The sequence below is a fragment of the Amblyraja radiata genome, chromosome 2 (genome assembly GCF_010909765.2).
Source record: "Amblyraja radiata isolate CabotCenter1 chromosome 2, sAmbRad1.1.pri, whole genome shotgun sequence".
NCBI lineage: Eukaryota > Metazoa > Chordata > Chondrichthyes > Rajiformes > Rajidae > Amblyraja > Amblyraja radiata.
This window is the reverse complement of record NC_045957.1, coordinates 51,357,631-51,369,138: the sequence shown is the minus strand read 5'-3', so window position 1 is coordinate 51,369,138 and position 11,508 is coordinate 51,357,631. Positions and strand designations below refer to the sequence as shown.

Here is an 11,508-nt window from a genome sequence, read left to right as displayed (position 1 = left end):
CAGTGCGGACAAAAGAAAATGGGTGGACACACGCAGTGCGAATAAAGGGACCGGTGGAACCTCCGGCTGAGGAGGAGTGGACAGTAAGACAGGGAAAGAAACCACTGACTCTGATCTTTTAGAAAGAGCGATTGAAATAAGAGATAAAATGCAGTGCTTGGCACGTGTGCTAATGATGGTAATCACTGTAAGTAAATGTGGACTGGATCAACTACCTATACTACAATCAACAACGCTTTATAAATTACACTCGAGATGCAGTTGAAGGATCAGCGGAACAACTGACAGCTACCAGCCTAATGGCCTGGCAAAATCGCATGGCCTTGGACATGCTAATGGCTGAGAAGGGAGGGGTGTGTGTAATGTTTGGGGAACAATGTTGCACCTTCATCCCCAACAACACTGCTCCGGATGGGTCAGTGTCAAGAGCCCTAGCAGGTCTCACCTCCCTGTCTATCGAATTGGCCAAGAACTCTGGAGTAGACACCTCCTGGACCGGGTTTCTAGACTCCTGGTTTGGGAAATGGAAGCACATCTTCACATCAGCCCTAACATCAGTGGTAGTTATGATGGGGTTGCTGTGCCTATTCGGATGTTGTATCATTCCCTGCGTACGGGGGTTGGCTCAGCGATTGATAGAGACAGCCCTGACAAAGAACAACGCCGCCATGATGGCCTTTAGAACACAGTATGACCAGCGAGAGGAGGATAGGGAGGCGAAGAGTCTGCTGCTAGCACCAGAAAAAGAAGAAATAGTATAATGCAAAAGTTGCGTAGCAAAGAAAAAAGGGTGGATTGTAAGGAAAGGGTTAATAGGGATAGTTGATTTAGACTAGGACTGAGGAATAGCTGAAGTAGAATAATAGTAAGCTCTCAGCACGAACACCCGACAGAGCTCGGCTAGATTAGTAACAGCAGAAGAACAAGTGGTGACATCTCAAGGCTGGGAATTAACAGATAAGCGGTACGACAGAAACCTTTACCAAAACTGGGGGAAAGGGCAGGAGATACTCTGTATTGCACATGCTTAATAAGATACATGAATATTACGACAACACCCACCATGACAAAATGTCTCATTTAAATGCACATGCGATGTATGATGTAGGAGGTTCCCTTGACGTTGAAAGGCGTTACGGGACGTTCTGGTGGGAATGAGAACCTCAGTGCTCTGATTGGAAGGAGCCCGAAGGGGAGGAGTTAAGGGTGTGGCAATTGTAAAATGATGTGGATAAAAGAAAGAGACTTTCCCAACGTCGGTGTGTCTCGGTTGGAGAGACACCCGGGGACTGCAGACTCGTAAATAAAGGAGTTTCTTGTTTCCACGACTTTGTCTCTGGCATCGTGAATGTGAGTACTCACATTTATATCTCACACTACCCAATACTATTTCTCGCCTAATGAAAATGTCTTTCAATTCCTCTACCCCCTTAGATCCTCTGTCCTCCAGTACATCTGGGAGATTGTTTGTGTCTTCCTTAGTGAAGTCCTTAACAAGTCAATCAAACTGTCTAGTCTACAATTAGTCTGAAGAAGGATCTTGATCTGAAAATCCAGAGATGCTGCCTGACCTGTCGGGTTACTTCAACACGTCGTCCTTTTGACTTGACTTGAGCCAAGGCCAAATTACAGCACTCTGCTACCTCCCTTGGGAGAGTAGAATTTCTAGGCATGCTTATTTCTGTTAGAAATCACCACGTTTCAAGGGAATAATGAAATGAGGTTACAACTTAAAACAGAAGAGAATGCCATAAAACATTCAAGTCCGAAGAGAGAGAAAGTACTGCAGTAACTTGGCCGGTCAAGTGGCAGGACCCAGTTACTTTAGTAGTTTGTATTTTTTGTAAACCAGCATCTGCAGTTTTCTACAGGTCAGATGAAACTGGCTAAAGCGAAGAAAAATAATTGAAATATAAATAATTTCTATTTGACAGCAACAGTAGAAGATATGGAAATCCTGACTGTCCCTCTTCCAGATCTAACGAAGGAATCTTCAGAACATGTGTAGGAAGGAACTGCAAAATGCTGGTTTACATCGTAGACACAAAATGCTGGATTAACTCAAGGGTCATGATTGCATAAAACTCCATAGATTTTGGAAAGGAATTTTTGAAAGTTTCTCAAAATCATTAAAAATAAAACTGGACCCTCATACAGAATTGATTATTTTCGGAATAGCAGGAGCCTGCTCTGAGCTATCAATATTTCAAAGACGTTTCCTTAACTATGGCCTGATAATGGCAAAAAAACTTGTACTTATATTTTGGAAAAATGCTTCTACCCCAACTCTTAAAATGTGGATGACAAGCATGTCTGAGAAGCTACATCTTGAAGATATGAGACTCGTCTTAGCAGGAAAATCAGAGCAATTTTCAAAGATATGGTCACCTTTCATTGATTCATTACAAGGATAGTATGGTGCAACACAACTTTGGAATTAAACCGATTTACGGATGGGTGTGGTGAGAAATGAAGCAGACAAGATGGCGGCGCACACAGCTGCGGCAGCTCAATGTTCTTTCGGTCGGTGCTTCGTGCTTTTTGTGTACGTGTTGTTTTTTGTCCTGTGTACTTTCTGTCGGGCGAACAACGTCTATGGCCAGCATGATCTCCTTAGGATTGGAGCTGGTCACGAGCGGAGTGTTACAGCCGAGTTTGTCCATTCATACAAGATCCCGGTGGACATAGCGAGGAGCCCCGGCTCTCCGTGGATTACCATCCCCGCGGGGAGGAGGCGAAGGCGACGCAGAGAGAGAAGGCAAAAGCGAGGCTGCAGGGCTGGTGCGCTAGCCAAGCTACGGAGGCAGCCACTCAAACCACCGCTTCCCAGCCTGTTTCTCACGAACGCCAGATCCCTCGCTAACAAGATGGATGAACTGAGGCTACAGACAGCATCTAACAACGCCGTGAAGGACAGCTGCATTCTGTTTATCACGGAGACCTGGCTTCATTCATTCATTCATTCAGGACTCTGCTATCGAGCTAGCAGGTTACACCGCACAGCGTCATGGCAGGACAAGAGACTCCGGTAAGAGCAGAGGAGGAGGGCTCTGTGTGTACGTGAACAACACCTGGTGTACTAACACAGTGATTGTAGACAGTCACTGCTCCCCGGACCTGGAGTATATGACTGTTAAATGCAGGCCCATTTATCTCCCTAGAGAGTTTACTGTCGTCATGATAACTGCTGTGTACATACCACCGGATGCTAATGCTAACTCGGCTATCGGACATTTGTATGGTAACACTAGCAGCCAGCAGAGCACATATCCTGACGCTGTTCACATTATAGCAGGGGACTTTAATCACGCGGACTTGAAGGCAATGCTCCCCAAATTCTACCAGCATGTTAAATGTGCTACAAGAGGAGCTAACACACTGGACAAGGTCTACTCCAACATCAAGCTGGGCTACAGGGCTAGACCACTACCACACCTGGGCCAGTCTGACCATATGTCCCTGCTTTTAATTCCTGCATATGCCCCCCTCAGGAAAACTGCTACTACCATCACAAAGATCATCACAACTTGGCCTGATGGTGCCTCTCAGCAGCTGCAGGACTGCTTCGACAGGACCAACTGGGATGTGTTTGAACACCAGGACCTGGAGGTGTTCACAGACAGTGTACTATGTTACATTAAAAACTGCATGGACACTGTCACAGTGGGCAAACGCATCCGGGTCTACCCCAACCAGAAGCCCTGGATGACCCGGGAGGTCCAGCGGCTGTTAAAAGAGCGGAACACCGCTTTTAGGTCTGGCGATAGGGCTTTATACAGCACGCCCCGAGCTAACCTGAAGAGAGGCATCAGAGAGGCCAAATTAGACTACAGGAGGAGGATAGAGGATCACCTGGACAGTAATAACAGCAGGCAGGTGTGCCAGGGGATCCAGTATCTCACCAACTACAAGACCGACCTTGGAGCTGCTGAAGGTGACGCCTCGTTGGCAGAGGAACTGAACCTCTTCTTTGCTCGCTTTGAAGTGGAGCCACCAGAGACAGCCACATCACACCACATGGTCCACAGCAGCTTAACCCTCAAAATAGAGGAGCATGAGGTGAGGCGCACGCTGTGGGCCATCAATCCGAGGAAGGCTGCTAGACCCGACGGCGTCTCTGGACGCGTGCTGAAGGACTGCGCAGACCAGCTGGCTGGAGTCTTTACGAGGATTTTCAACCAGTCTCTGGCCCAGTCCACTGTCCCACCCTGTCTGAAGTCCTCCACCATAGTCCCCTTGCCCAAAAAACCCCACATCTCCAGCCTCAACGACTACCGGCCAGTCGAACTCACACCAGTGGTGATGAAGTGCTTTGAAAAACTGGTCCGGGGTCACATCACATCACTCCTGCCCCAAAGCTTTGACCCCCACCAGTTTGCGTATAGAGCGAACAGATCCACAGAGGACGCTGTTGCCACAGCCCTCCATGCTGCACTGTCCCACCTGGAGCAGCGGGGGAGCTACGTGCGGATGCTCTTTGTGGACTACAGCTCTGCTTTTACCACCATCCTTCCCCACAAACTGGTGGACAAACTGGGGGACCTGGGACTTCCACATTCCACCTGCATGTGGATAAATAGCTTCCTGTCGGGTCGCAGTCAGAGAGTCAGAGTGGGCCATCACACATCCACGGCCCTCAGCCTCAGTACCGGCTCTCCACAGGGCTGCGTGCTGAGCCCCCTGCTTTACACCATCTACACATATGACTGCACCCCCGCCCACCACAGTAACACCATTGTCAAATTCGCGGATTACACCACGGTGGCGGGGCTCATCTCTGGGGGGGATGAGTACGCCTACAGGGATGAGGTGGAGCAGCTGACAGTGTGGTGTGGAGAGAATAACCTGCTCCTCAACACCTCAAAGACCAAGGAGCTCATAATAGACTACAGGAAGAAGAAAACGGACATTACACCATTAATCATCAGAGGGGACTGTGTGGAGAGGGTGGCGGATTTCCGCTTCCTGGGAATCCACATTGAGGAGGACCTGACATGGAGCGTGAACACCTCTGCGCTGCTGAAAAAGGTCCAGCAAAGACTGCACTTCCTGAGGGTGCTCAGGAAGAACAACATCACTCAGAGACTGCTGCTGTCCTTTTATCGGTGCTCCATAGAGAGCATCCTAACATACTGTGTATGCGTGTGGTACACCAGCTGCACAGCGGATAAGAGGAAAGCGCTCCAGAGGGCTATTGACAACGCTTAGAAGATTGTCGGCTGCCCTCTCCTCACCTTGGAGGACCTACACAGTTCCCACTGTCTCAAGAAATCCCAGAACATTATAAAGGACATTTCCCACCCCGGACACTCCCTGTTTGAACTGTTGCCGTCAGGCAGACGGTACAGATCAATGAGGATAAGGACAAACAGACTCAATAACAGTTTTATCCCAGAGCAATAACTACACTTAATATCGCCACCAAATGAGCGCAGGTGCGCTACATACCAAAGGGATTGTGCAATCGACAGTAGAATATATGGTTGTGTGTTTATGCTTGTTTTTTTCATGTTATTTATTTTAGTTGTTTATTTCAGATATTCTCTTTTACATATCGTTAGCTTTTAGATAATGTGTGAATGGTGCACTGACTGGTTGGCATTTTTAATTTTGTTGTACATGTTTACATGTTATAATGACAATAAAGAACCTATCCTATATCAACACATTTTGGTCTTTTTTACATTATTTTTCGTTTTTGTCTTCTTATTCTTTTTTAAGTTTTTACTCATTCACTCTTTGGTAGTTTAGGGGTTTACACATTCACTATTTCTTTCACTTTCTCTCTTTCTTGCTCTTTCTCTCTTTTTCTATTTCTTTTTTCTCAAAATTAAAATGGAAGATGTACAATACATGTATTTTGTCATATGGCGCGGTTTATACTACTGTACACTGCTTCTAATAAAAATATTAATAAAAAAACTTAAGGGTCATGTAACCTCTCAGGCGAAAAGAAATAGGTGACGTTTTGGGTCGAGACCCTTCGGACTGAATAAAGGTCTAGACCCGAAATGTCACCTATTCCATTTCTCCAGATGCTGCCTGACCCGCTAAGTTACTCCAGCTTTGTGTCAACCTCCAGAACATGAATGTCAACCTTAAGAATTTCCATTATTTTCTGTATCTATTTCAGATTTCCAGCATCTACAATTTTAAAAAAAAAACTGTTTTTGTTTAGGAGTGGATGAGAAAGTGGGATAATTTAGAATTTGTGTGAATTGTGGTATAGATAATTTAATATACTGGCGTCCAGTTTGCATGCTAATGGCAAAACTAATCTGAGGTATGAATAGGATAACAATCAAAATGCCACCGTTAACCCCAAATTAGCTAAATTTGGTTGTACATTTGCACAACACTGTAAAACTCCCCGACTTTCCGTAGCTGCACTCTGCTACTAAATGCAATCCAAGACCCAAAGACCATCTCCAGCTTTCGCGCCAGAAATCAAGTGCGTCATTCTAAATTGACGGGTAATACCATCTATGCAACAGGGGAATTGTAGTATATCATGGAAAATTATTCTAAAGAAACCATACTCCATTGGTTAATGAAACACGAAAATGGAACAATACCATACGTATTTCTATGTAGATATGCGGGAGTTGATGATGTGGGGAGCAATATCATTTGCAGGGACTAAGGACTTTGAAGTGAACACCCCTCCTACTGCTGGGCCGCTGGCACGGTCCGATTGTCCCGCGGGGTTCCATTATCCCAGCGCGCGCGAGCGCGGGAAGTGTTGGCCTGGATTCCCGGGGCATTTAATCTGCAGGATGGAGGAACTCTGTAGTGTGGTGAGTTAGCTGCACTTCATCGTTTGCATGCATTTAGCATTATATTTTCATTGTGTTTTTTAATCCTCCGTGCGTGAATTGTATTCTCTTCTAATCTTTCAAATTTGCTGAGTAAATACACTGGTGTAGCGCAAATAGTTCATTTTCATCGGTGAACTCTCAGAGTATCAAAAAATCCCACGAGGTTTGGTTTCTAGTTTAAAACCACTTTTTTTCATACAAATCAAAAGAAATATGAATACATAGAAGAATGTTTAGTAGGGCTTTTTCAGCGGAATTGGCGAAGAAAAGAAATCCAAGAGCAATGAAAACGTGCATATCAAGTTTTAGTTGGACCTGCATGCTTACAATAGTAGTCGTACAATAGAGTACAATACACTCAGCAGTAGCGCTCAATATCATCATTTACAATTTCAGAATTATAAAATACATTTAATAAGTTCCTCTTGCACTTTTATGCTTTTTCGCAAACGCCTACTGTATTGTAGCGTGGTTTGTTTTGTTCCTTGTTTACAACAAGCGTACGAACAGAAAACTAGGAAGTGTTTAAGGAATGGAAACTCGTCAAGAACGTTTGTAAACGTCTTTTTTACTGTTCCATTTGCTTAATATTAAAGTTATGACTTTTCAGTTTAAAGATGTTGGCCGGTCGATTACTTTTTAAATGAACATGTGGGTTTGGGTTTATTATTGTCACGTGTGTTGAGGTGCAGTGGAAAGCTTAGTTTTGCGTGCTATCAAGTTAGACATCAAGCCAAATTCAAGTACAGTAAAGTGGATTAAAGGGAAAGGTAGTGTGCAGAATATAGTTCTCAGCAGATCCATTGATGGCAGCCTCTGCCTACCCTACAGTCTGTCTGTTTTTCTATTTAAAAATTGTTTTTAGTCTGTTTTAAAAGTTTTGGAGGTTTCTTTAGTTTTTCTATGTGGGGGAGGGGGTTTGGGTAAGAGGGAAAGCGTTTCCCAGTCACTTCCTGGCGAGGATGCGACTATTCTCCGAGTTGCTTTCTCACCCCCCTCCTCGCGACCTGCCAACTGTATTGGCGCAGCCTTTCCTGCCGGAGACCGGCCAAAGCTTCAGCGGTGGCGCAGCACTGGATTTACCGCGGAGCAGGTGATGCCTTTCCTGGATCGCCGTTTGAAGCTCCAGAGTGTTGGGCCTGCTGCTTCAACATCGCGGAGCTGTGGTTTGCAGATCTTCCAGCGCGGGTGGCGCTGACTTCAACATCGCGGAGTCCTGGGACCTTTTGCCGAGCGTGAATCTCCGCCCAGCGCAGGCTGTGGACTTCGGGAGCCGCGGACTCTGGTAGGAAGTGGTCGATTCGGATGTCCAAGCCGCTGAGGTTGTTCTCCCGTTCCAATGTCGGAGTTCCATCATCCCGGTGAGAGGACCTGAACATCGGGCCGGCCCTAGCGGCGACAGCTACGGGTTCGGGAGCCCCCCGACCACGGGTGAACAACAGAGGAGGATGACTGAACTGTGGTGCCTTCCCTCACAGTGGGAAACTTTGATCCCGCTGTGTAGGGATGTCTATGTTAAAGACTCGTGTTCTGTGCTCTTTTTTTACTCGTATGGCTGTATGGTGACCACACATTTCACTGTACCAATTGGTACATGTGACTAATAAATGTCTCTTGTTTTGTAAATGCTGGAGTACCTCAGCAGGTCAGGCAGCATCTCGAAAAAAGGAATAGGTGACATTTCGGGTCGGAAGCCTCCTTCAAACTGAAGAAAGACTTTCAGTCTGCAAAAGGATTTTGATCCAAATCGTCACATACTCCTTTTCTCTTGAGATGCTGCCTGACCCGCTGAGTTACTCCACCATTTTGTGTCTGTCTTCGGTGTAAACCCGCATCTGCGTTCCTTCCCAAACATTTTGTCAGCTCCACTGCAAAATCTCCTCATGGCCTGTCTACTTTGAAGAAGTTCTCCCCTTCTCTGACTGGAGTTCTGCAACTATCAGTCTGAAGAAGTGTTCTGACCTGAAATGTCACCTCCTTTTATCCAGACATGCTGCCTGACCCCCTGAGTTACTCCAGTATTTTGTGTTTATCTTCGGTATAAACCAGCATCTGCAGTTCCTTCCTACGCATAGTTCTCAGGATTGATTAGGGGTTGTACCCTAGCTAATCGAAGGACCGTTCAAAAGCCTGATAACAGAGGCGAAGATGCTATTTCTGAGTCTGGTGCATACTTTCAACTTTCTGTATCCTCTGTATGACAGGAGTGGGGAGAAGAGGGAATGGCTGGGGTGAGAAAAATGTACAATTATGTTGGCTGCTTTCCCAAGGCCACCTAAAGTCTCGCCGGGCAACCTAAAAGCCGTGTCATTTTGCCCGGCTTGACACGGTAGATACTGGTTTATACTGAAGATAGACACAAAAAACTGGTATAACTCATCAGGTCAGGCAAAGAGAAAAGGAATAAGTGACGTTTCGGGTCGGCGAAGGTTGTAGTGCTGTAGGATGGAGGGTCAGAGCAAATGACGGGCCCTGCACAGCAGCAGCGGCGACGGCGGCGCCACCTCCTCTTCCTGCCCCCTTCCGCCTTCTGAAGCAAAGATATTAGAGCGGAGCCTGAAGCACCTGCACCACTCGGCCCCGCACCTTCCTGTTGGCTGATGGAGGAGGGGAGGCGGTGGCGAGGAGATACCAACTACCTCCCCCTTTGGCGGTGGACAGGGACGGCCAAGTAAGCGGGGCGATGATGCTGGTGTTGCCCGAGGAGCGCTGACTTTCCTTCCTCCCCACCTGTGTATGTGTGTCTCTCCGCTCCCCCCCTCCCCAACTCCCTCTCCCTATTGACCTCGCTTTAATTCTCCTGCCAGCTCCCCCCATCCATCCTGCACTGATCTCCCCCTATCCATGCCGTACTGATCCCCCTCCATTCAACTCCCACTGACATCTCCTGCGCTCTACCCTCACAATTTTACTTACTCCAACCAACACGCACTAATTCCCCTGCCTGAATCCATCCATTCCGCACCGATTGCCTTCTCAACCCCTTCCCCGCCATCTATTCATCCCGCACTGATTCACACACACACACACACACACCCCCGCCCCCCCCCCCCCCCCCCCCCCCCCCACCAACCCTACTGCGCTGAAATGTCTTCAGAGTGAACATTGGCTATGTTTGATAACGGAATCCAGTCAAATGTGTTTTAATTCCCAATGTTATTATTTGTTTTAATCCATAATGATGGATTAATTAAATTGTGAACACGTGAAATATTAAAACCGCAATGTTCGATTGTCACTGCTACCGTTGACACGTTATTACAGCATTCATTATAACGGCAAATAAATGTTCTTAATATGGAGTATCAGTACTGTAGTTATTTAATGAGCAACATTCACAACTATACGTTGGATTTATCCAGGTTTTACTTCTACAGTCGGTCAAATACATCACAAATTTGGTCAGGAGAAATTTCAGTTGAAATTTTAACGTTAATTCTGAAGTGGGAATGATGTAAACAGCGTTTATCAATAATTTATTTTAAAAATCTGGTCTGTACAAACTGGGTATCTTCATTGCTGTTCACAACACGTACATCTAATCTGAATGTCTGGTAATGTGGCGTTTTGACACCTTTAAACATGTTGCCAAAAGAACATTTGCTGCAGTTATGTCCTTTGGCCATCTCTTGCAGGTTAGTGTAATGTTTAACCTGTCAGAAGAGTAGTTTTAACAGCTATTATCATAAAATGTCTTTAAAAATGTCCTTGCAACCTGTATATTTTGTTGTGGATAAATTATGTGGGAAGCGAGAGTGTTTCTGTACCAATAGCAATAACGACCCATGCTATGGCCATGTCATGATAATTTTCAGCCCTTCACAGAAAACATGCTTGCATCAATCTGTAGTGTGCATGGTCCAGGATTTATTGACACAGGTTGATCACACGCTGAATAATCCAACCATATCTTTGTTTGGAAGTGGAAATTGTCCCGCTCCGCCCATCGGTTGATTGCTTTTACCACATTAATCGCCAGAAGATCTATTTTATTTAAATGGAAAGACTCCAACCCTCCGACCACACTCCAGTCGTATTCGGAAACGATATCATGATTAAATTGAGAAAAAAATCAGGAGTGACATTGTTGAACCCTTGGTTAAATTTGATAAGACTTGGGGAAAATTTATTGAACATTTTCATACAGCATAAATTGCTCCCTCTTTAACCGTTATAAAAATAATTTTACCTCTATAGAGTGAAATGGACTTGATGACAAACAGACTTGCATTGTTGAAATTTTCACTTCAGATTCGGTTTTGCTTTGCTTTGGTTTTTTTAATCTATTTTATTTTTATGCGTGTTTTATTATTATCAAATTTTCTCTTTTTTTTCTTTCTTTAGTTGGGGGGGGTTGTTTTTTTCCTTTTTTCTTTTTCCTTTTTTCTTTTTCTTTTGTCTTTTTCTCTTTGGCTGTTTTTACATTTATAAGTTTCCTTTTAAAGATTTAACTATATTTACATAGAGACTGGGAGGTCTATATTCATTGTGTATTTTGACACTGGTCTCATATTAGGTTATACCTGTTATTAATGTAATCCTGATCCCTATGTATCAATACTATTGTTTTGTTTATCATTATTCTTTTTGCTCTTTTTTTATGTTTTATTTTTGCTTTTTTTTTGGGGGGGGGGAAACAATAAAAAGATTTTAAAAGAAAGAAAGGAAGTGGAAATAAATAATAGAAATT

The 11,508-nt window shown here is 45.0% G+C and overlaps 1 protein-coding gene across 3 annotated transcripts in view; it reads left to right on the top strand.

Annotated features, from left to right (window-relative positions):
- The first annotated feature begins 6,548 nt into the window (after positions 1–6,548).
- Positions 6,549–11,508, top strand: part of cdca7l (cell division cycle associated 7 like) — a 30,400-nt gene continuing 25,440 nt past the window's right edge. For all 3 annotated transcript variants that reach the window (XM_033046142.1, XM_033046151.1, XM_033046132.1), the window contains exon 1: positions 6,549–6,797. In XM_033046142.1, coding sequence (XP_032902033.1) covers positions 6,564–6,797 — 234 coding nt within the window. In that variant the 5' untranslated portion in view covers positions 6,549–6,563. The remainder of the gene's footprint in view (positions 6,798–11,508) is intronic.